General features: G+C 43.9%; 1 protein-coding gene across 1 annotated transcript; it reads right to left on the bottom strand.

The window, feature by feature from the left end:
- Positions 1-1,909: 1,909 nt before the first annotated feature.
- On the bottom strand, positions 1,910-24,847 carry LOC139534244 (sodium channel regulatory subunit beta-4-like). Its single transcript, XM_071333211.1, has 6 exons — positions 24,477-24,847; positions 23,816-24,147; positions 7,398-7,561; positions 6,908-7,130; positions 6,578-6,707; positions 1,910-6,392 (listed from the first exon to the last, which is right to left on the bottom strand). The coding sequence occupies exons 2-6, from the start codon at positions 23,916-23,918 to the stop codon at positions 6,296-6,298; spliced, it is 717 nt and encodes a 238-aa protein (XP_071189312.1). The 5' UTR covers positions 23,919-24,147; positions 24,477-24,847; the 3' UTR covers positions 1,910-6,295.
- Positions 24,848-25,949: the final 1,102 nt, after the last annotated feature.

Raw genomic sequence — 25,949 nt, forward strand, 5'->3', positions numbered from 1 at the left:
AAGTGTGTATATAATGAAAAATATAGATTTTCATAAATGTTAGAGGTTAAGATACTGTTTCTACTGTTGAGCCCCTGTGCCCCCCTCCCTTTATATTCACATACACTACTGTTAAGAGCACCAAGCCCACACATTTAGATCTGTCTCGAGGTGAGTTAAAACAGATTGCTGTATATTGCCACATCATACTGTAGCCTGTGTATTATTATTAGTAGTGGTAGTAGTAGTGACAAATAGGAGAGGAACCTTTTTATAATTTTTTTTTTTTTTTACAACTGACTTCTTTAACTGTCCTCACCTCTCTCACACCGATGGCTCTGATCATGCCTCAACGCCAGAAGAGGCAGATTATGGTGGCCCGGAGGGACCAAGGAAACTAGAGGCCTAAGAAGATGACCCCTATCACTGTCTGTTGTGTACTGTTCACACTGGGGATATTGGCCGTGGGCGCTTACTTCAGTATTTCTCCTCTCCATCTCATGTCTCCAAAAACTTTAACTACAGTTAAAGTCTGGAGTTTCTCTAAATCATATTCCTGTTGTAATGTCGCCTGTAGAATTGCACCTTCAGATTCTCTTTTCCCCTTTCATCCTCTCTACCCTTCTCCATTCTATATCTTCCACTCGTCTCCTCCAGTCTGGCATCTTGTCGACAGCAAGTTCTTCTTCTGCTCCCAGTCATTGAAGTTCATCAACGGCGTGTGATGGGAAAGCAGACTGTGCTGGTAAAGAGGCTGAGCTCACCTGTGTCCAGCCAAACAGCCAATGCCACCTTCCCAAGCAAAACCAACAGCACCCACTCCACTGTCTGTTTTACCTTCTCTCTATCATCATCCTCTCATCTCACCATACCTCTCTCTGCCTCTACTTTCTCTTAAAGGGACAATCTGCAGTTGCTACATACATTTTTGGACTTATAAATGAATGAGATATATATAAATATATACCCATTGATTCTTGAAGAATGTAATTTATCAATGCCTCGTAAACTGAGTTTAACTGTTGTACCCCATCCGAACATAATATACTTTGGCTTAAAACAAGCTTAATCTTTGTCAACAAAGTAAATATACACAAACATATAGTCCTAACATGGTTCAAAATACAATTTTGATATCATGGAGGTCACCCCATCCCTCAGCTTTTTACTGAAACGGGTGGGGAATTGGCTTTATTGTTTCAACTGCCGATTGCCTCTGACTCATCCTCTTTCTCTGCTCAGTGTGGTTGGTGGAGGGCAAAGTGGACGCGTTTCAGGTAAAGCTGCTCCACCGTTACACACAGGCCTACAAAATGTCTACCTTTAGTAAGTTTGCTAGACTATCACACTGGCAATGTAGTCATACTTTGCATTTATCTGTCTTCTAATGCCATTTCTTTTGCTCTCACTCCCTCTTTCTCTCCCAGGGTGACAGGAACACGAGGGGACTCCCACTGTCTGGTTTTGGCAGCTGGTGGGGGTGGTGAGCTGGGGGGTGGGCTGTGCCCCCCGGGGCACCCTGGGGTTTACTGCAGAGTATGTGATGGATAACAGATACCTCATTGTGTTGCATTCCCACTTTTACAGGTGTCGTTGAAATTCCTTACCTGATATGATTTGGTTCTCCTTTTTTTTTTTCAGAAGTACTACTGAAAATCCAGTTTCTCTCAGCGGTAACTACTGTAAACTGACTGGTATTCTCTCTCAATGAGCGCTGATTGGTTCTGGAAAACATTCACACAGTCAAAGGACATACACATTGCACTGACTCACAATACTGACCTGTAAAGTTTCTTTGTATTCTTATTTTATATTGTCTTAGAGATGTAAGTACTGTATGAGTTATGTATTTAATTAAAAAAATATATTTTATGGTTGATTGATAACGACTTGTCCAATTTTGACATGCAAAAAAAAAGACAACGTACTGTTGTATTCAAAAGTTTATTGGATTCTTGTGGCTTTTTATAATAAATAACATTTGAGCGGATATGCATGATGGAGAGATTACATGGGAGGCATCATTTGAGGGAATGGGAGAAATATGGCTGTACATTCATATTAGTTGGAAGAGGAATGTGGGACTAAGGGGTCAGTAATGTCTGGGTACATTATAGATTCAAACATTCTGTTGTCTTAAGTGCAATAATGGATGAGGTCACTATTTCCGCTACTACAACTTGGCACAACAAAGTGTTCTCAGAATTTCCAAACCACAAAGATTGAACTTTTGCTTCACCTATCCAGTTTTCAGTACAGTTGTCAAAATAAAGGGAACAAGGAAGACAGTTGGTACTAGGTCATCCAGAACTGTGTAAGGGCATTTCAACAGAACACGTGAGTCACTTTCACAGTTCGGCTTTGTTTAGAGGTTATACATGTAACATTTCCACCTGCAACTAGTGCCAAATGTCAATTACATACCAGTAGTAGCAAAGGAATAGATATCACAAGAATAAAATCTATTTTTTAGAATGCTGCGTGACGCTGCAAATTAGTTGTGTACAACTTCCTGTATTACGATTGGTTCTCGTTTGTGAGGTTGACAACAATAGCAAGAACATTAGCAGTACAAAACTTCTTCGTCCTTGTAACAATCTTTTTCGGAAAGCTAAGGTAAGCTGTACTATGTCATTTTTAAGCATTTGTAAGCAGTCTCCTTAAAAAAAACATGATGCAATTTGATTTATTGCTTAAATCTTACATGTTGCTCCTTTAAATTACACTGTATATTGCATAGCTCCATAGGTTCTAACATTCAGGAACCTTTGAAGGTCTTTTCACACATCACAACAGACCTAAACTATACATGAGAGAAGACACCACTATGTGCCTTCCAAACATTGACAAAAGGGCCACATACTGTAGTAACAGAAAAAAGAGGCTAGCTTCCCAGAATGAGAAGGGGAAGCTTATACATCAGTGCATTGCAGGCAAAATAAGTATTCAAATCTGAGCAGCAAGGTCTGCACTATGTACTTCATCTTTGTACTTAATTGATTGGCCAGAATCTCTTTACAGGTGATTTCACAGGTCTGAACCAGACAGTCTCCGTTTAAAAACAATGAAAACTAGCAGTGCTGCAGACCTCAAGGACTGAATAACCTTGCACTATAAGCCTATGTTCCTCATCTACCCTGGATCAACTCCATTTCCCATATGCCACTTTGATTACTGTTGCTCTTGTCATTTTTATTGCTTACATTATCACAGTAAAAGGAACTCAAAATGGTTTATTGGAATCCTGCAGTAGCTACAGTATAGTCATGTTGCTGTGATGTCAGGGCAGCTTTGCGAAAGCAAATCCCATTGAGGGAACTGCAGCAGCCTGTCCTACAGTGCGTGGATGTCTTCCTCTCCGTAGTGGTGTTTGTGTTTGCATAGTATCACTGTTATCTTAGGAGAGTATGAATCAGCCAGGGATTCAGTGCCACAAGCTCAAAGCCATGTCCAACCAGAGATAGTACATGTACTACTGTCGATGGCCTAACCATGGTGTCGGTCTGTTCTCATCTAAGATAGCAAAGGTCATTCATTCAACTTTACCCTCATGTTAAATATACATTTAGGTTCATTCGCTCACTGCTCCACCGATACAACACATCTCTGTTTACACACATGTCTAGCACAGCCGAAGAATATACATATCTAAGGTAAAGTGCCCAAAATATCCTCCTGCTATTGCTACAAGCCAGTGCATTTATTTGAAGGGCTATGCTATGGGAACAGCAACACCAGGGGTTGTCCACATTAGAAACAGGTTCAGCAAGTGATTGAGGGAGGTATATTTGTTATGTTTATACAATGACAGATTCAGCAAGTTCCTGGACAATGGACATAGACGTGAACTTCTTCCCTGAACATGGTTTTCCCTCAATTCTGTCACACACTGGAAGTATCTTCAAAACAAGACATTCAGTGTGTTAAAAACACCACTATTGTATCTTGACAGTGTAGTTGACTAGCAATGGGTTTCCATAGTAACTTAGGAACCAAATGACATTCCATTCCTGATCAGATATGGGTTTCTCAGGGTTATCCCAGTCCATTCCTGATCAGACGTGGGTTTCTCAGGGTTATCCCAGTCCATTCCTGATCAGACGTGGGTTTTTCAGGGTTATCCCAGTCCATTCCTGATCAGACGTGGGTTTCTCAGGGTTATCCCAGTCCATTCCTGATCAGATATGGGTTTCTCAGGGTTATCCCAGTCCATTCCTGATCATACGTGGGTTTCTCAGGGTTATCCCAGTCCATTCCTGATCAGATGTGGGTTTCTCAGGGTTATCCCAGTCCATTCCTGATCAGATGTGGGTTTCTCAGGGTTATCCCAGTCCATTCCTGATCAGATGTGGGTTTCTCAGGGTTATCCCAGTCCATTCCTGATCAGATGTGGGTTTCTCAGGGTTATCCCAGTCCATTCCTGATCAGATGTGGGTTTCTCAGGGTTATCCCAGTCCATTCCTGATCAGATGTGGGTTTCTCAGGGTTATCCCAGTCCATTCCTGATCAGATATGGGTTTCTCAGGGTTATCCCAGTCCATTCCTGATCAGACGTGGGTTTCTCAGGGTTATCCCAGTCCATTCCTGATCAGATGTGGGTTTCTCAGGGTTATCCCAGTCCATTCCTGATCAGATGTGGGTTTCTCAGGGTTATCCCAGTCCATTCCTGATCAGATGTGGGTTTCTCAGGGTTATCCCAGTCCATTCCTGATCAGATGTGGGTTTCTCAGGGTTATCCCAGTCCATTCCTGATCAGACGTGGGTTTCTCAGTGTTATCCCAGTCCATTCCTGATCAGACGTGGGTTTCTCAGGGTTATCCCAGTTTGGCAAAATAAATGGGCTGAATATGGGATATTAGTTATGTCTCTATTCTACACTGTCCAGTAAAGATCTGTTCCAGTCTTTCACTCTACCTGCAACTTAACTGCTGCCCCATGCATCTCTTTATGGTGTAGTTAGTGGAGGTATCCGTAATGACTGTAGCTGATCGATATCTGTTTTTTGCAGATGGTGAATTTGTGTTGAATCATGAGCCATGAATGAACCATCATAAATTCTGCTGGGTACTTATTGCAGTGTGTAAAAACATGAATGTGTGTGAATGTGCTCTGTACAGCAAAGAGAGATCCATTTGTAAATGACTTACTATAAGAAATGTGGTGGATATTTCTGTTGGGGGGAGGTTAATGTTCATGCCAGAAGACCCACTTTACCAAATAGTGTGCATAGCCTTGGCACACTGGATGTAGCAGGGGTTGGCATGATATGAGGAGATTTAGATCCAGGTTCAAAGCAGACAGAACTTACCACATTACATGTGGTTAAATCTTGGATTCCGGAAAGGAACACAAGAGAGAGTACATGTCTATTGTCAAGCATTGTGTCTCTAAATCTGCCCTGGGGTTTCACATGCTTATAAATGCATTAAAAAGGTTATTTGTCTTAAAAGCAGCATTATTAGAGGTTCATTTTTTCTACGGGGTTGGTTTCAAGGGATTGTCTATAATTTCATTCATCAGCTTGCAGTAATATTCGCTTGCGTTTTTCTGCATTTGGTAAATGGTTTTGCAGTATTTAGTCTTCCTATCAGCAGAGGAAGATAGAAGCGCTAACAGGCACCAGTGCTTTATATCAAGCAAAGAAAGTGTATTAAGTTCTGAACTGGATCCTTTCTCACGTCTCACCACAGTATCACCCTTTTAAAGACCTTTGTTTCACAATATTATAAAATAGGCTTAATTAATCACTTTTGGATAGGCAGAGTTAATATCATTGTATTCTATCTAAACAACACTAAACTATGTGAATCAGAGCATTACTGAATAAGCTGAATCTGAAGTGGAAGAATGTCACTGGAGATTGAATTAGACTGTGTGTTTCCACAAAACACAATATTTGAATTTGTAGACAGTTTCAGTTAAGCCCAGGGTAGTGCGGTTGGTGAAGAGAGGAGCAGGATCCAGCACAGTTTAAACAACATTATTACATCGCGTTATTCCCTGTCTCAAGCGTATATTCAATGAATCTCTTTTTTTAAATTATCATATGAAAAACAGTCCTAGGTTTAAGATTTTCTTTTAAACAATATATCAACTTGAACATATGGGGGTGGTTTCCCGGACACAGCCTAAGCTTATTGGACTAACAAACACTTTCAATGAAGAATCTCCATCAGACGTGCTTCTCAGTCCAAAAAACCTGCCCAAGAAACCTGCCCATGGAGTCACATGAGTGCATACACATGTTTGTGCATATAAATATATGCATAGATATAACTGTATATTTATATATGGTTGTACATACATGCAAGTACTCTCATTTCTTCTTTGGTGTCGTTGGTTTCGAAGTTTTGGATCCTGAGACATTGTTTGTTTCATCTGCTGAGGAAGATTGTACAAGGCACTCGATCTTTCTGTGGACGAGAGGAGCAGAGGAGAGAGGAGGGTTAGAAGAGACACCTGCGTTTTCTACGTATTTGACATTGTAGCCCAACATTATTAATGCTTTACTACAGTTTGGAGGCAAGATGTGCTAAAGGTGTTCCTCTGTGTGGATGGCCAGTTGGCTACTTTCTGTGGCCCTATCTGTCTTACTCACTTCTTCTCCTCGATTTTGAAGAGAACGAAGAGGATGAAGTTCTTCACCAGCATGAAAGTCATCAGCAGGGCGATGGCTCCGCCCACTGCAGAAGCAATTATGATGGTGAGAGTGTTGTCCACCACTCGTACTGCCGAGAAGGAACCAGGGAGAGGAGAAGGTAGAGGCTGATCAGACAAACAGTACCTACCTACAGTGCATCGTCTACAGCACAACACATCTAGACGTTGTGGTCCATATAGTATCCGCCCTGCCCATTGGCAGCACCAGAGGACCTACAGTATATGATCTGCCTGCAGTAAAGCAAAGAGAACGCTAGTTAATACTCACACTCGTCCACCACGACAAGGGTAAAGATAGCGCTGTGGTTCTTGCCCTTCTCTTTGGGGTTGCGTCCGAAGCAGGTGTACTGGCCCTCGTCCTCAAAGGTGATGTTCCAAAGCAGGATGGAGATGTTGTTGTGATCACCGGTGCCGATAAAATCCACCCGCTCCCGGTAGATACTCACTGGATGGGGATCCATCCCGTCTAACGGAATCACAGACTCACACACCTGAGAGGACCAGGCAGTCGACAATCATCTGACACTCACAATATCTGACCACAACTCCAATCAAAACACTCACATTAGAGATATCACTTACTGATGCAGAAAAATCATTGGGTCTTCACCACAAATTAGAACACTTGAAAATATGATCTCCCCACACTGACTTTGAATATCCCTGCCGCTATCAGTGTGAGATCTGAGCTGACATAAATGACAGTAGTTGTTGTGTGGCTGCTGTTGCTGCAGTGGGCCAGGGCAGCTCTGACCCACCTTCTGCATAGTGCCGTTGTCGTTGTACTGCCAGTTGAAGTAGAGGTTTTTGATGCCGATACAGCTGGCGTAGGTGCAGGGTAGAATCACAGTACTGCCGTTCAACGCCTCCAGGAACGGGACCTTCCCTGTGGACATCTCCAGGCCCTGAGCAGACCACACACCTGGGAGGGAGGGGGCAGGGGAACATTTAAAAGGTAGTACACAATACTACTAACAAATACAGAAAGGAAAAAGACAACACACACCTGAGTGAGAAATGAAAGTACACAGTCTACTCATGTGGTTTCAACATTTCAATGGATACTGTTTCCAGAATTAAATCCTTCCCGAAATATCATCTATTTTACTTAACAAGTGCATAACTTGCCAGCTCGTCTCTTTTACAATCCTGTCAAATTGTGCTGCACTTTGTGTGAGAGAGAGATGTACTCATCCCTGGCCCATTCACAGGTTACTATAGCTCATCCATTGACATACTGTAGAGCTGTCAAAGAATGATTGACTGATGTCTATTGTAATCCTCTCTACCCCTATCCCTTCTTAACTGATCCTGCCAACTATCACGGATTTGAAGACTACGGGCTCTATTCAACCTGTATCGCTGAAAGAAATGTAAAAGTACATTTCCTATTGAGCCGACATCTGCAGCGTTTACCGTGAATGCAGTCTCCGCTAACGAGGGAACATTGCCTTTAAATTTCAATCACGCTGTAACACTGAATAGCAATACGGATTAAATAGAGCCCTATGTCTGACCTAAACTGAGGGTCAATATCATATCTGGTTCTGATGTCTTCCCTTTGACCTTAACCCAGATAGTTACTGACAGAAGGATAGGAACAGCAAAATATATGAACGATTACCCATTTTACTAATGAAACATACACTTAGTTTTTTTCAATCGCTAACATGCATTGGTCAAAACTGAAATCACATTGTCAAAACTCTTCACAGTCAGTGAAACAGAAGTGTATGTGGACCAAACTGTGAATCATTTTTCATTGCTTTCACACAAAATGCATTCAATGACCACATTCTCCGAAATCAATTAACTCTTTTCTGAATCATACTCCACGACCTGCAAAACTATATATTTGCAGCATGTTTTCAAATGCTAACACACTGTTTCTAAAACTGTTAAAAACACATTCAAAACAGAATGATGGCAAATGTCATGCATTTCTGCAGTAACTAGATTGAAACATATAGAACATCTCCGCAGAATATTTAATCATTCCAAACACAGCTGATTGCAATTTCAGCTGAAAGTCTACCCAAGTGTCCTGTTTTTGGTCTCATTACCAAAACAGACAAAAGAGGACGGCTTCGGAATGATTTAGTTTGGAAACATGGCTCAAGGTAGACAGGTTGGTGGGGAAAGAAGAGTGGCAGGGAGTGGGAGAATGTGTAGAGGACAAAGGAGAGGAAGACCAAGAGCGGTGGTCTCTGATGAGATAAGGGCCACAATTATTGATCATGTTGTTGTAAACCATGGTCTCTCTTTGAGAGAGGCCGGTTTAAGGGTGCTGTCAAGCCCTGATCTGTTTCACCTGTCCTTGTGCTTGTCTCCACCCCTTCCAGGTGTCGCCCATCTTCCCCACTTATCCTCTGGGTATTTATACCTGTGTTTTCTGTCTGTGCCAGTGCGTCTTGTTTGTCAAGTCAACCAGCGGTTTTGTGTCTCAGTGCCTGCTTTACCCAGTCTCTCTTTTTCTCACCCTCCTGGTTTTGACCCTTGCCTAGCCTGACTCTGAGCCTGCCTGCCTGAGCATGCCTGCCGTCCTGTACCTTTGCTCCACCTCTGGATTATTGACCCCTGCCTGCCTTGACCTGTCGTTTGCCTGCCCATGTTACAGTAAACATTGTTACTTCACACAGACTGCACTTGGGTCTTACCTTGATACCTGATAGTACAAACTGACCCAGCAGACTTGGACCAGCTCCACAATGCCATCTCCTCCCAAGGAGCCACAATTGGTAGGCATGAGGAGTTGCTTCGCGGTCTGATGGAAAGGTTCCAGGACGTGGCCTAACGTCACGACCTAGCCTTGCGAGAGCAATTCCATGGGTTGCCCACTAGGCAGCCTACCACGACGGTAACCTCCCAGACCCTCTGTAGCCCGGCTGGTAGCAGCGCCGTCACCCTGGTTTCCCGGGAGCCCCGCTTACATCCCCCAGAGCGCTGCGATGGAGACTCCAGAATCTGCCGGGCCTTTCTCTCCCAGTGTTCCCTCATTTTCGAGCTGCAGCCTTCTTCGTTCCCCTCGAAGATAGCGTACATTATTACGCTGATGTCCAGGAGGTCACTCGCCTGGGCCACGGCAGTGTTGAAACAAGAATCTGCCGTCTGCCTCAGTCTGGAGGTATACGTGGCGGGGGGAGAAAAGTTTGAGGCTCCGGAGTCCGGGAGAGAGGCTGCCAGGAAGTTACTCCAGCATCGGCAGGACACCCTCAGTGTGACAGACTATGCGGTGGAGTTCCACACTCACTCAGGGATCCCAACTTGCAGCTGATGAACTCTGGAAGTACCCGGCGTCTACGTCGGAGAGGATCCATGCTTACCCGAGTCCCTCCAAGAGCCTCCGTAGACTGCCGATTCACCTCTTCCCGAGCCGATGCAGCTCGGCAGGGCTGTCCCCAGCCGAACGCATACGCAGACTTGGGACCAGAGTTGTCTGTATTGTGGTACTGCCGGTCATTTTGTGGATACCTGTTCCTTCAAGAGATCTAGCTCATTCGTTGGATTGAGTACACTGGTGGGTCTTAAAGATAATTGTTCTTCTCCCCTTACTCGCCCCCCTCTCCATGCCACCCTGCTGTGGGGTGACCAGTCCAAGTCTCTCCAGGAACTCATCGACTTGGGGGCCGATGTGAGTCTCATGGACGTTACCCTAGCATCCGAGCTGGGCATCCCCACTCAACCCCTCCATTCCTATGGGTGTTAGAGTGCTGGACGGGCGATCTATAGGCCAGGTCACCCACCAGACCACCCCCGTCAACCTACGAGTGTCGGGGAACCACAGCGAGACGATCAAATTCCTTCTGGTTGAGTCTCCGCAGGTTCCCGTGGTATTGGGATTCTCTTGGCTCCAACGACACAATCCCTCCATTGACTGAGCTACTGGTGCCATCGTGGGCTGGTGTCCGTCTTGCCACACTCATTGCCTGAAGTCAGCTCTGCCTGCCCTGGGATGTCTTCCTGGGGGCTTGGAAATTGCCCCGGACCGCTCCGCAGATTACCAGAACCTCCAGGAGGGGTTCAGTAAGGCCACTTCGCTTCTGCAGCACCGACCGGTATCCAAGAAAGTCAAGCCTGAGGCGCTGGCACGCCGCTATATTTCCGCGGCTACACCCCCAGATGCCAAGACCTTTCCCCCCACTCCAAGATCATTAGCCACTCTGCTGTTCGTCCTCTGTAAGCCCCATACCCTCTGTATTTTTCCCACCGTTTGTGTCTAGAGTCGAAACCTTGTCTGACTGCCCCTTGTCCTCTGTTGCGCCTTCTTCACCACGCTGTCTGTGTCGGGGGATCATTTCAGTTTGTCCGTGATGTGTACGCTGAGGAACTTAAAACTTTCCACCTTCTCCACTACTGTCCCGTCGATGTGGATAGGAGGGTGCTCCCTCTGCTGTTTCCTGAAGTCCACGATCACCTCGTTTTGTTGACGTTGAGTGCAAGGTTATTTTCCTGACACCACACTTCGAGGGCCCTCACCTCCTCCCTGTAGGGGTTCTCGTCGTTGTTGGTAATCAAGCCTACCACTGTAGTGTCGTCTGCAAACTTGATGATTGAGTTGGAGGCGTGCATGGCCACGCAGTCATGGGTGAACAGGGAGTACAGGAGAGGGCTGAGAACGCCCCCTTGTGGGGCCCCAGTGTTGAGGATCAGCGGGGTGGAGATGTTTCCTTCCCTCACCACCTGGGGGCGGCCCGTCAGCAAGTCCAGGACCCAGTTGCACAGGGCGGGGTCGAGACCCAGGGTCTCGAGCTTAATGGTGAGTTTGGAGGGTACTATGGTGTTAAATGCTGAGCTGTAGTCGATGAACAGCATTCTTACATAGGTATTCCTCTTGTCCAGATGGGTTAGGGCAGTGTGATTGCGATTGCGTCGTCTGTGGACCTATTGGGGCGGTAAGCAAATTGGAGTGGGTCTCAGGTAGGGTGGAGGTGATATGATCGTTAACTAGTCTCTCAAAGCACTTCATGATGACGGAAGTGAGTGCTACGGGGCTTTTTTGAACAGGAATAATGGTGGCCCTCTTGAAGCATGTGGGAACAGCGGATAGGGATTGATTGAATATGCCCGTAAACACACCAGCCAGCTGGTCTGCGCATGCTCTGAGGACGTGGCTAGGGATGCCGTCTGGGCCGGCAGCCCTGCGATGGTTCGATGGCACTGTATTGTCCTCAAAGCGAGCAAAGAAGTTTAGTTTGTCTGGGAGCAAGACATCGGTGTCCGTGACGGGGCTGGTTTTCTTTTTGTTATCCGTGATTGACTGTAGACCCTGCCACATACTTCTCACGTCTGAGCCGTTGAATTGCAATTTTACTTTGTCTCTATACTGGCGCTTAGCTTGTTTGATTGCCTTGCGGAGGGAATAGCTACACTGTTTGTATTCGGTCATGTTTCCGGTCGCCTTGCCATGATTAAAAGCAGTGGTTCGCGCTTTCAGTTTTGCGCGAATGCTGCCATCAATCCAGGGTTTCTGGTTGGGGAAGGTTTTAATAGTCACCGTGGGTACAACATCACCGATGCACTTGCTAATAAACTCGCTCACCAAATCAGCGTATACATCAATGTTGTCTGAGGCTATCTGGAACATATCCCAGTCCATGTGATCGAAGCAATCTTGACGCGTGGAATCAGATTGGTCGGACCAGCGTTGAACAGACCTGAGCACGGGCTTTTCCTGTTTTAGTTTCTGTCTATAGGCTGGGAGCAACAAAATGGAGTCGTGGTCAGATTTGCCAAAGGGAGGGCTTTGTGTGCGTCGCGAAGTTAGAGTAGCAATGATCCAGAATTTTTGCCAGCCTGGGTCGCGCATTCGATATGCTGATAAAATTTATGGAGCCTTGTTTTCAGATTAGCCTTGTTAAAATCCCCAGCTACAATAAATGCAGCCTCAGGATATGTGGTTTCCAGTTTACATAGAGTCCAATGAAGTTCTTTCAGGGCCGTCGAGGTGTCTGCTTGGAGGGGATATACACGGCTGTGATTATAATCGAAGAGAATTCTCTTGGTAGATAATGCAGTCGGCATTTGATTGTAAGGAATTCTAGGTCAGGTGAACAAAAGGACTTGAGTTCCTGTATGTTGTTATGATCACACCACGACTCGTTAATCATAAGGCATACACCCCCGCCCTTCTTACCAGAGAGATGTTTGTTTCTGTTGGCGCGATGCGTGAAGAAACCAGGTGGCTGTACCGACTAACGTATCCTGAGTGAGCCATGTTTCCGTGAAACAGAATTTTACAATCTCTGTCTCTCTGGGAGGCAACCCTTGCTCGAATTTCATCTACCTTGTTGTCAAGAGACTGGACATTGGTGAGTAGTATACTTGGGAGCAGTGAGCGATGTGCCCGTCTACGGAGCCTGACCAGAAGACCGCTCCGTCTGCACCATTGTTTTGGGTCACCTACTGGGATCCGATCCATTGTCCTTGGTAGTAGTCCAAACAGAGGATCCGCTTCGGGAAAGTCATATTCCTGGTCATAAGGTTGGTAAATTGACGTTGCTCTTATATCCAATAGTTCCTCCCGGCTGTATGTTATAAGACTTAAGATTTCCTGGGGTAACAATGTAAGAAATAATACATAAAAAAAAACAATACTGCATAGTTTCCTAAGAACGCGAAGTGAGGCGACCATCTCTGTCGGCGCCATCAGTCTGCACTCCTGCTTTTCCCAGTCTCTCTTTTTCTCGCCCTCCTGGTTTTGACCCTTGACTGTCCTGATTGAGCCTGCCTGCCTGACCACTCTGCCTGCCTCTGACCCTGAGCCTGCCTGCCGATCTGTATCTTTGCTCTACCTCTGGATTACTGAACTCTGCCTGAGCATGCCTGCCATCCTGTACCTTTGCTCCTACTCTGGATTATCGTCCCCTGCCTGCCTTGACCTGTCGTTTGCCTGCCCCTGTTACAATAAACATTGTTATTTCACACAGTCTGCACTTGGGTCTTACCTTGATACCTGATCTGCAGCGTTCAATAGTACGAATTTTCCAGCAAAACAGCAGGTGAGATGTGCATCCTTCTATGATAATTGAACTACATATTACAGTACAATACAGTATTTTTACATGTACTGACATTTTGAAATATGCTGATTGTTGTGTTTTTCAGTAGGATCCAAAGGTTGCCTCCCACAGGAGGGAGAGGCAGAATATTATCAGATGAGCAGGAAATTGCCATTGTTGACATGGTAATTGGCAACGATGCAATAAAACTGCGGGAAATTCGGGACAGAGTGCTGGCAGACAATATCACTTTTAGGAATGTGAATACGGTCAGCACAACGACAATTGCAAGAGTCCTAGAGAAACATAAAATAAGGATGAAGCAGTTGTACACTGTACCCTTTCAGAGAAATGGTGAACATGTGAAAGAACTGTGGTATCAATATGTCCAGGTAAGATGTCTGTTCAATAACCAAAGAGGGTACATACACAGCTATGCATAATGTAAAGTACTGTAAACCTGTGGATTTACTGTATTTTAGAGAGTAATGGAGATGGAAGTCAGGCAAACTTCACAGACATTCTTCGTTGTGGATGAAGCTGGATTCAACCTGGCAAAAACATGCTGCAGAGGAATGAAATTTGATTGTACAGATCAACCGTGGATGTCCCAGGCCCGAGAGGAGCTAACATCACAATGTTGCTGTTACACAAACCACTCATTGGCCCCTACTATACAGAGAGGCTCGTTTCTTTTCTGGATGACCTGCATAATTGACTTGTGGCAGCGGAGGAAAGAAGGGCAAGAAACTCCCCTACCTTTGTTGTTGTGTGGGATAATGTGGCATTCCACCAAACTGCTGCAGTCACAGACTGGTTTGCTGCACATCCCAGGATGTCAGTACTATTCCTGCCTCCATACTCTCCCTTCCTAAACCCCATAGAGGAGTTTCTCTGCGTAGAGGTGGAAGGTTTATGACCACCATTCACATGACCAGATGTCCTTACTGGAGGCCATGAACGCAGGGTGTGGAGACACTTCTCCTGAAGACTGCCAGGGTGTGGAGACACTTCTCCTGAAGACTGCCAGGGTGTGGAGACACTTCTCCTGAAGACTGCCAGGGTTAGATTAGACATTCCAGAAGATACTTTCCAAGATCGCCAGAGAAGACACAAAATGTGATGTTGATGAGAACTTGTGGCCAAATGCAGGAGAGAAGGAGAACTAAAACCCTCACAGTACTGTACAATGAGGGATTCTACTATACATGTTTTTATTATTATTGCAGCCCTGGAATTTCAGGAATGTTTTGTTTCAATTTAAGTAAATGACTATATGCAAAGATATAGAAAAAATAAAGGCTATTGACGCAAATTGCGGCATTTCTGATTCATTCTTGTTACATATACTTTAGTACAGTCAAAGTGAAAAGGTGTTATTGTAATGAAATATTGATTTATGTGAAATAATTCAAAGAAAAGTTAATTTATGTAATGCTCCCTGTTAGTGTGTTTAAGGTCAGTGTGTTATGAGTGACAACGTTGCTTTCTGAGTGAGAATTGTTGCCAGTTATGGTCGAACTAGCTTATTTTTTTGCATGTACAGTATAAAGTGTTTTGGAGGTGAGATTAACTGTTTGGCCAAGATTCATGTTGGTAATGCAGACTAGAGTTTTGAAGTGGCTTCAGTATTGACCGACGCTTCTTAGCAAATGAGAAACTGCACGCTTAACTATTGTACAGAGAATGTCCATATTGCAATAAGACAGGACAAGTGTATATACACTTCCGTACTTTCATTTGCATACACATCCGCCACAAACGTATGCACACACTTAGGTCTGCAGTAATCTTATGGCACAGACCCCCAGTCTAGCGGTAGTGAGAGGGAGGGTGAAAGAAGGGGAAAGAAGGATGGGACAGGGGGGGAAAAAAGAGCTATTCCTACATATAGATGTAGGATCTTCATTTGATCACCCTGTTGCAGGAGAACTCAAGTTTCAATGTTACAGTGATGTTTTTCTTGCAAGCTCTAAATCCAACAATGTAATACTAAAAATAACATAAGCAGGAAATGTTTAACTTGTGAGGTTTAAAAAAGGTGTCTACAGTGTGTAATTTCCCCTTTGAAATAAAAGTATCAACCCCTACAAAAATGGCAATTTATTATCCACATCATTTACATTTCCTGTTGCTGCAGCAAACTTGCTCAAATTAAGATCCTACATCTGTATGTACAGTTTGTGTGTTTGGGATGTTGTGAGGCCATTAAACTCAGTAATTAGCTAATTAGTTCGGGCTCATCTCCCCTTTAAGGGAATCCAAATAACGCAGGTCCCACCACCTCTTTAACACAATCCAGATAATGCCGACACCAACACTTCTCAAGTGGACCTAAAGATGATGGATGGTTAGTCTGGTTACATGCCATCACTGGGACTATACAGTAATGCTGCTCACATACTTTCCACCTCTGCCCAGTCTGTCCTCTCCTCAAATTCACTAAACAATAGTATTAACTGTCCTGGCTGTCCCTTTCTATCCCATTTTCTCTTGCTCTGTTTGTCCCTCTACAGCCCCCATTCCTAAATATTTTTCCCCCCTCTCTGTTTTTACATCACACCTCAGCTGTGTGACACATCAATAACCAACTCAAGGTCAGGTTTAGACAAGCAGTTTGGGATAATACATGGCTGTAAACTCCAGGGAGCGCTGCACAGGGAGCAAAATTACTCTTTCACTCCGATTCCTTCCCTCTTTTTCTCTTTCTCTCACACACACACACACACTGTCCCAATGCAGCACAGTGATGCTGCAGAAACTCACACACATCTCAGATTGTTCTGAAATTGTTTCTGTTGTTAGATTAGCATTTTTGCAACATTGTTTTGTTGACATGGGGAATCCAAAGAAATGTCCAAAAGCTACCTCCCACAACCCACGCCAATCCCACCCAAACAAAAAGAATACAGTATCAGTTCTCTATGCCTGACAAGTAGGATGGCGCTGCAGTACTGTACAATGAGGGATTCTACTATACATGTTTTTATTATTATTGCAGCCCTGGAATTTCAGGAATGTTTTGTTTCAATTTAAGTAAATGACTATATGCAAAGATATAGAAAAAATAAAGGCTATTGACGCAAATTGCGGCATTTCTGATTCATTCTTGTTACATATACTTTAGTACAGTCAAAGTGAAAAGGTGTTATTGTAATGAAATATTGATTTATGTGAAATAATTCAAAGAAAAGTTAATTTATGTAATGCTCCCTGTTAGTGTGTTTAAGGTCAGTGTGTTATGAGTGACAACGTTGCTTTCTGAGTGAGAATTGTTGCCAGTTATGGTCGAACTAGCTTATTTTTTTGCATGTACAGTATAAAGTGTTTTGGAGGTGAGATTAACTGTTTGGCCAAGATTCATGTTGGTAATGCAGACTAGAGTTTTGAAGTGGCTTCAGTATTGACCGACGCTTCTTAGCAAATGAGAAACTGCACGCTTAACTATTGTACAGAGAATGTCCATATTGCAATAAGACAGGACAAGTGTATATACACTTCCGTACTTTCATTTGCATACACATCCGCCACAAACGTATGCACACACTTAGGTCTGCAGTAATCTTATGGCACAGACCCCCAGTCTAGCGGTAGTGAGAGGGAGGGTGAAAGAAGGGGAAAGAAGGATGGGACAGGGGGGGAAAAAAGAGCTATTCCTACATATAGATGTAGGATCTTCATTTGATCACCCTGTTGCAGGAGAACTCAAGTTTCAATGTTACAGTGATGTTTTTCTTGCAAGCTCTAAATCCAACAATGTAATACTAAAAATAACATAAGCAGGAAATGTTTAACTTGTGAGGTTTAAAAAAGGTGTCTACAGTGTGTAATTTCCCCTTTGAAATAAAAGTATCAACCCCTACAAAAATGGCAATTTATTATCCACATCATTTACATTTCCTGTTGCTGCAGCAAACTTGCTCAAATTAAGATCCTACATCTGTATGTACAGTTTGTGTGTTTGGGATGTTGTGAGGCCATTAAACTCAGTAATTAGCTAATTAGTTCGGGCTCATCTCCCCTTTAAGGGAATCCAAATAACGCAGGTCCCACCACCTCTTTAACACAATCCAGATAATGCCGACACCAACACTTCTCAAGTGGACCTAAAGATGATGGATGGTTAGTCTGGTTACATGCCATCACTGGGACTATACAGTAATGCTGCTCACATACTTTCCACCTCTGCCCAGTCTGTCCTCTCCTCAAATTCACTAAACAATAGTATTAACTGTCCTGGCTGTCCCTTTCTATCCCATTTTCTCTTGCTCTGTTTGTCCCTCTACAGCCCCCATTCCTAAATATTTTTCCCCCCTCTCTGTTTTTACATCACACCTCAGCTGTGTGACACATCAATAACCAACTCAAGGTCAGGTTTAGACAAGCAGTTTGGGATAATACATGGCTGTAAACTCCAGGGAGCGCTGCACAGGGAGCAAAATTACTCTTTCACTCCGATTCCTTCCCTCTTTTTCTCTTTCTCTCACACACACACACACACACTGTCCCAATGCAGCACAGTGATGCTGCAGAAACTCACACACATCTCAGATTGTTCTGAAATTGTTTCTGTTGTTAGATTAGCATTTTTGCAACATTGTTTTGTTGACATGGGGAATCCAAAGAAATGTCCAAAAGCTACCTCCCACAACCCACGCCAATCCCACCCAAACAAAAAGAATACAGTATCAGTTCTCTATGCCTGACAAGTAGGATGGCGCTGCAGTATTGAGAATTGTTTCTTCATCCTCTGTAATCTATTCCCAATTAATTTTATGTATTTGAAGCTGTTAGGTTTACGTCCCATCCTACATCCTGATATTACTAGGTTTAGATTAGATTTAGTTTGCCTCCCGAGTGGCGCAGCGGTCTAAGGCACTGCATCGTAGTGCTTGAGGCATCACTACAGACCCGGATTCGATCCCAGGTTATGTCAACCGGCCGTGACCGGGAGTTCCATAGGCGGCGCACAATTGGCCCAGCTTCGTCCGGGTTAGGGGAGGATTTGCCCAGGTGGGCTTTACTTGGCTCATCACGCTCTAGAAACCGCTTGTGTGGCAGGAGTTGCAGGCTGACTTCGATCATCAGTTTAACAGTGTTTCCTCCGAAACATTTGTGTGGCTGGCTTCCAGGTGAAGGTGGCGGGTGTTAAGAAGCGAGGTTTAGCGGATCATGTTTTGGAGGACGCATGATTCAACATTTGCCTTTCCCGAGCGCGTTGGGGAGTTGTAGCGATTAGACAAGATCGCAATTGGGGAGAAAAAGCAGGTAAAATACAAAAATAATAATAATAACATTAGAGTTTGTTTAGTAGTGACATGTACAGGGAAGCAGATGCTCCGGGCTCCAACAGTGCAGGTACATAGAAACAAATATATATAACTGAAGCATGCTGACGCCTTTACAGGATAAGGACACTAATATGTAATTTGGGTGAACTATACCTTTAACATTGAGGGTGGGGGGAACAGCACCATCTAGTGGTTAGAACCTGGTAATATCAAGATGTACACTACCATTCAAAAGTTTGGGGTCACTTAGAAATGTCATTGTTTTTGAAAAAGCAAATGTTTGTCTATTAAAATAACATAAAATTGAGCAGAAATACAGTGTAGACATTTTTTATGTTGTAAATGACTATTGTAGCTGGAAACGGCTGGCAGCTTCATTAAATAGTACCCACAAAACACCAGTCTCAACGTCAAGAGCGAAGAGGAAACTCCGGGATGATGGCCTTTGTAGTGTCTGTCCAGTTCCTCTGTCCAGTGTCTGTGTCCTTATGCCCATCTTAATCTTTTCTTTTTTATTGGCCAGTCTGAAATATGGCTTTTTCTTTAAAACTCTGCCTAAACTCTGCCCAGCAACCCGGAGTCGCCTCTTCACTGTTGACTTTGAGACTGGTGTTTTGCGGGTACTATTTAATGAAGCTGCCAGTTGAGGACTTGTGAGGCATCTGTTTCTCAAACTAGACACTCTAATGTACTTGTCCTCTTGCTCAGTTGTGCACTGTGGCCTCACACTCCTCTTTCTATTCTGGTTAGAGCCAGTTTGCGCTGTTCTGTGAAGGCAGTAGTACACAGCGTTGTACAAGATCTTCAGTTTCTTGGCAATTTCTCGCATGGAATAGCCTTCATTTCTCAGAACAAGAATAGACTGACGAGTTTCAGAAGAAAGATCTTTGTTTCTGGCCATTTTGAGCCTGTAATCGAACCCACAAATGCTGATGCTCCAGATACTCAACTAGTCTAAAGAAGGCCAGTTGTATTGCTTCTTTAAAATCAGCACAACAGTTTTCAGCTAACATAATTGCAAAAGGGTTTTCTAATGATCAATTAGCCTTTTAAAATAATACATTTGGAGTAGCTAACACAAAGTGCCATTGGAACATAGGAGTGATGGTTGCTGATAATGGGCCTCTGTACGCCTATGTAGATATTCCATTAAAAATCTGTTGTTTCCAGCTACAATAGTCATTTACAACATTAACAATGTCTACACTGTATTTCTGATACATTTTATGTTATTTTAATGGACAAAATAAAACTTGCTTTTCTTTCAAAAACAATAACATTTCTAAGTGACCCCAAACTTTTCAATGGTAGTGTGGGTTGGAACATAAACCTACTGTAACTTCAATGTCTAATTTCTCTGAAGGAGGAGAACACATTGAGAACACATTGCCTAGGATGAAGAAACAATACTCAGAGCTGCAGCTCCATACTACTTGTCAGACAGAGAAATTATTACTGTATACTCATTGTTAGGGTGGGATTGGTGTGGCTTTTGACAATATCTTTGGATTCCTCATGTTTTACTCATTGTTAGAGTAATGTTAGGTACTATATTTATTTAATATTATATGAATCGTATACATTTAAATGGCCAATTTGGATGCAATCAATTAGCTTAAATTCTCAGAGTTCAAATGATTTTTCATTAAAATAATGTTGCAGGAATGCTAATCTTATTCGTTTCTAACTACAGAAATTATTTCAGAATAATCAAAGATAGTGGGTGTCATGACTTGCTGAAATGAAATGGAACGACCCACAGGGCAGATGCACCTCTCTCTCTCTCTCTCTCTCTGTCTCTCTCCACTTTTCATTTCTTTCACTGTTATTTGGTCCGCTCTCATTTTTCCTCACTCGTTGTCTTTCTCTGTAACTCTGCATTGTGATTCTGCATCTGGTTTTCAACTAGATACCACAGCCACAAAATCAGATTCCACAGTTTAGTCAAAATTGGCTACAACAATTAGCTTTTTGGTCTTAATTTAAAGTTATGGTAAGGTTGAAAATCAGATTTTAAGAAGATAAATTGTAGAAGGAGTTTAGTCATAATTATGACTTTGTGGCTGTGGAAATTAGTGACAACCCTGCATCTGTGTCTATATATTTTCTCTGCTGTTTGGTGACCATTGATATATAGCTGTAACTGAAGATAGTGCAGGTTCTTCAGGATATGGCCATTAACTTGAATGGAAAAATAACAAGGTAAGAGACAAATCCAGTGAGGTTGAGATAATCCAGCAAAGACTCAGCCTCATACCAAATCCCAATCAGAGCCAAACCAGGACATCACACCCCAGGACACTTCACATGGTGATTGTCCCAGAAAAATAAAGGCACCCTGACCCTAGACCCTCCTATGGATTCTGTCAGAAGCAGTCTCCACTGGGTTGCTTATGTAATTACTTTGTTTCCAAACTGTCATTTGTGAGGCTCTCCCTTGTGCTAGGCTTCTAACTGGAACAGTGATGCTCTACTTTCTAACCTACATGTGTCTCTTTCAAGAACAATTCTATCACGAAACCTCATAGACCTACCTGTACAACTATATCATCCATAGTACCAGAACTGAGCACACATCATGAACTCTATCAACATTTTAGACCAAAATGTTGATAGACTAAGAAAATCCTCTAAACTATGAGCCTACAGCATTTCCTAAATCACCCAGCAATCGTGTGGATATTAAATAGTTTAATTGCAGACACCGAGGCATAACTTGGCTGGAGGGGAGGGACGGAGTGGACTTGTCTTGCAGTCCTGTTGGCTCAGAGCGTGAGAACCTCAGAGCATGAACCTGAACCTGACTGAGCCTGGCTGACAGCTCCTAGTCTGTCTAGCTGTTAATGATATGACCACAATATTTCACATAGCAGATGCTGCTGTCTTGATGCCATCCCTCACTTCATCTCAGACCAGTCCCCATTACCCCATTGCACTTCCACTGATACCAGCCAACTGCATTATTACTCTATTAACCTGGGCCTACAGAGGAGCTTCTCATCACACTGAAATGTTGTTAACCGGAATAAAATTGACTCAGAGTTAAAAGCTAAAGAAAATTCAATACAGTAACTCAATGTTGCACAAAAGCTCTTGGTTTTGTGTTTACTGTAAATATAAAATAAAATGTGTTAAATTGGTAATGTCTGATATCAATAAAGTACTTACGGTGCATTCAGAAAGTATTCAGACCCCTTGACTTTTTCCACATTTTGTTACCCTTACAGCCTTATTCTAAAATGGTTTAAATCGTTTTTTCCCTCATCTACCTACACATAATACCCCATAATGACAAAGTAAAAACAGTTTTTTTAGAATGTTTTACAAACGTATAAGAAATAAAAAACATTTACATTTACATAAGTATTCAGACTCTTTACTCAGTACTTTGTTGAAGCACCTTTGGCAGCGATTACAGCCTCGAGTCTTCTTGGGTATGAAGCTACAAGCTTGCCACACCTGTATTTGGGGAGTTTCTCCCATTCTTCTCTGCAGATCCTCTCAAGCTCTGTCAGGTTGGATGGGGAGCTTTGCTGCACAGCTATTTTCAAGTACCTCCAGAGATGTTCGATCAGGTTCAAGTCCGGGCTCTGGCTGGGCCACTCAAGGACATTCAGAGACTTGTCCCGAAGCCACTCCTGTGTTGTCTTGGCTGTGTGGTTAGGGTTGTTGTCCTGTTAGAAGGTGAACCTTCACCCCAGTCCGAGGTCCTGAGCGCTCTGGAGCAGGTTTTCATCAAGGATCTCTGTACTTTGCTCTGTTCATCTTTCCCTTGATTCCAGTCCCTGCCACTGAAAAACATCCTCACAACATGATGCTGCCACCACCATGCTTCACAGTAGGGATGTGTCGACACAATCCTGTCGTGGAGCTCTACGGACAATTCCTTCAACCTCATGGCTTGGTTTTTGCTCTGACATGCATTGTCAACTGTGGGACCTTATATAGACAGGTGTGTGCCTTTCCAAATCATGTCCAATCAATTTAATTTACCACAGGCGGACTCCAATCAAGTTGTAGACACATCTCAAGGATGATCAATGGAAACAGAATGCACCGGAGCTCAATTTCGAGTCTCATAGCAAAGGGTCTGAATACTTATGTAAATAAGGTATTTCTGTTTTTTATTTGTAATACATTTGCACACAAAAAAAACCTGTTTCCGCATTGTCATTATGGGTTATTGTGTGTAGATGGATGAAGAAAAATATGTATTTAACCCATTTTAGAATAAGGCTGTAACGTTACAAAATGTGGAAAAAGTCAAGGGGTCTGAATACTTCCCGAATGCACTATATATTATTTTAGTCCTTTTAATTCTTATGAATACTATTGCTATGATAGAATGCTTGTGCAATTGGCTGCCACTGATAGGTCCTACATAATAATACTCTGGATGACGTATTTAGTGACAAACCTCTGAACTCGGATTCAGGTTGTGAAACAGAGGGGTGTTATGTACACTGAGATGATAAAATCCCCATTCTATATGGTGACGTATGATTAGTTATCCATCGAACATACTTCAGCATGCAAACTGACAGCAGTTTCTAGCCACCACAGAAATTAAACTATAAAATTCACCAATCAATCCACACAATGAAAAGCCAACCTCCACAATGTTGCCTACCATTCTGAAGTGAGAGCAAGATTTGAACTGTAATGAGTCTATTCTATGGAACTGGAGAATCTGCAAAATTACATCCGATCGCAAATGCAGTAAATGTTTCATAGCACACTACAGGGCAGTTGGGGTTGCGGAATTGGGGAAATTGCTAAAACTTTACTCAACAGAAAGAGAGAGAGGACAACCTGGGAGTGAGAGGTGCAGAGAGAGAAGGATTGGATGAAAGAGAAGTGATATATGACTGAGACAGAAAGTCTTACTGAGCAGTAAAGTGATGATCAGGCTGGTCCGGGGCCAGGTGGTGTGTGAGGACAACAGATACTTGGACCTGGGCTCCTCAGGCCCACTCCCCTGAACCTCCATGGCACTCCGATCCCGTCCAAAACACCCCCTGCTGTGGGATCCAGCCCAGGGTCCGTTGGGCTGGAGTTATCCCCTCAGAAACTGGTCAGGTCTGTGTAAACCTGAATCCCCCTGGTCTGGTTGTTAGTTGTGCCTGGGCGACTGATCTGGTTCCAACCGAGGCACCACGTCCCACTGTGTTGTTATCCAGTCCTGGTAGCGGTGCGTCTGCCTGCCAGCCCCGACACTCCTATCATAAAGACTGTAGGTTAGACAGAGGGCGAGCAGGAGGGGAGAAATAGGGAGCATGTGGGGGGGGGGGGGGGCGTAAGGGAAGAGGGTACAGACTTAAATACAAACTCAAGACGAACTAAGTCAATCAGCTATAATCCTTCGGTAAGAGAGCACTCCTAAACTGAGAGAAAGACGATCAGAAATCGTGAGGATTTAAGAGATAGAGAGAAGAGACACGGGAGAGAGAGACAGAGAGAGGGGAAGAGAGGAGAGAGAGAGAGGAGAGAGAAAAAGAGAGAGAGTAAAGGGGATGTGTGCGCAGCGTGAGACAGTACTGCACCGTACCTCTTCCTGTGGCTGTATTCCCTGAGAAGCCGGACCAGCAGGCTGACTAAACCGCACAGCTGAGTCAGAACACACGGCAGAGCAGAGGAGCTGAGCCAGGGGAGAATCACTGCGCACAGCCAGTCAGGGTGCAGTCAAGGAGATTCCACCAGCCAGCGATTCCTCTGCAGAGAAAGGCACGAGAGAGAGAGAGAGAGAGAGAGAGAGAGAGAGAGAGAGAGAGAGAGAGAGAGAGAGAGAGAGAGAGAGAGAGAGAGAGAGTGAGAGAAGAGAGCGAAGAGAGAACAAGATAGAGAATGGACAGGAGGAGTGCTGCTGCAGTAACCCTGGTGGCTGGTGGCTGCTGGTTCGGACGGTCCTTTCTCTTCTTCCTGGATAGCAGAGCCCCAGTTTCTTCTTCCCTTTGCCTGCAAGCCTGCCCCTCTGGCTTGCTCTCAACTTTCCCCTGCACTCTCTCTCTTGGCTCAGTGCCTGCCTGTCCCTCTCTCTTTCTCTCCCTCCCCCACCCTCTCTCTCTTTCTTAGCCTTCTCCTCCTCTTTACCCCCCTCCCTGTCTGTCTGCCTCCCTCTCTCTCTCCCCCCTCCCCTCTCCTGACTGTGAATGCAGACGCAGGCACTTTTGCCATAGTGCTTGTGGAGATCAGAGAAAGTTCTGCAGTGCAGGTTGGAGGGGGTTCTGTAACAGAGCGCCAGGGACACGCCAGCCTCTACGCACTACCTTGTATTTATAAACATCCTGGATGTAGAAATAGATATGACATGTTCTAACATTGATATACGGTATGTGACAATGTCCTGGTAATAAAAAACTATACGTTCATCAATCACTCCCTTGAGTTACACTGCATAGCTTCAAAATCACAGAATTGAGAGTGAAGATGTTTGCTGTTAAACGTGAACATATTTTACTCCTGTTATATCTGACGTCTATACCTGAATAAATGAGGGTGTGTGTTTATCTGCAATGTGAATGTGACTTTGAGAGCTCTCCCGCTCTCTCCTCCCTCCCCATCTCTGTCTGTACTCATCCTTACACTATGACAGTTGAGTTTCCTCTGACTGCATTTCTCTCCCCTCCTCTTCCCTCCCTTCTCTCTCCTTCCCAGGTTTTCACATGATGATATGGATATGGTGTTGGTGGTGGGGTCTGGATTAGTTGCTGTCCCCAGCCCTGCCTGGCCAAACCAGGTCTAACGACAGTGTCATATTCCCGTACATCAGGATAATTAGCATCTATAACCATGAGTACACCATCTGGCAATCAAGGAGCCAGGGAGTATGTGTGAGGGATGGGATGTGTGCCTCAGAAGGTCAAACCGGTGAACATAGTGTCACTGCAGAGTTATGAGAACGTTACGCTAACGTAATATGGCTGGCAGTGCAAAGATGAGACGGTGTGAAAAAACATGGTGACCCCCCCAATATTCCTCTCATGTTGACACCCCTGACATCCTATGATAGATGTACCCAACA

This window comes from Salvelinus alpinus, chromosome 1 (genome assembly GCF_045679555.1).
Source record: "Salvelinus alpinus chromosome 1, SLU_Salpinus.1, whole genome shotgun sequence".
In the NCBI taxonomy this organism is placed as follows: Eukaryota; Metazoa; Chordata; class Actinopteri; order Salmoniformes; family Salmonidae; genus Salvelinus; species Salvelinus alpinus.

Coding starts and splice junctions, on each gene's coding strand:
- LOC139534244 (XM_071333211.1), bottom strand. CDS start 23,918: ATGGAGGTTCAGGGGAGTGGGCCTGAGGAGCCCAGGTCCAAGTATCTG. Junction 7,131..7,397: donor ACAACGGCACTATGCAGAAG/GTGGGTCAGAGC, acceptor TGGTCCTCTCAG/GTGTGTGAGTCTGTGATTCC. Junction 6,708..6,907: donor CCTTGTCGTGGTGGACGAGT/GTGAGTATTAAC, acceptor CCTTCTCGGCAG/TACGAGTGGTGGACAACACT.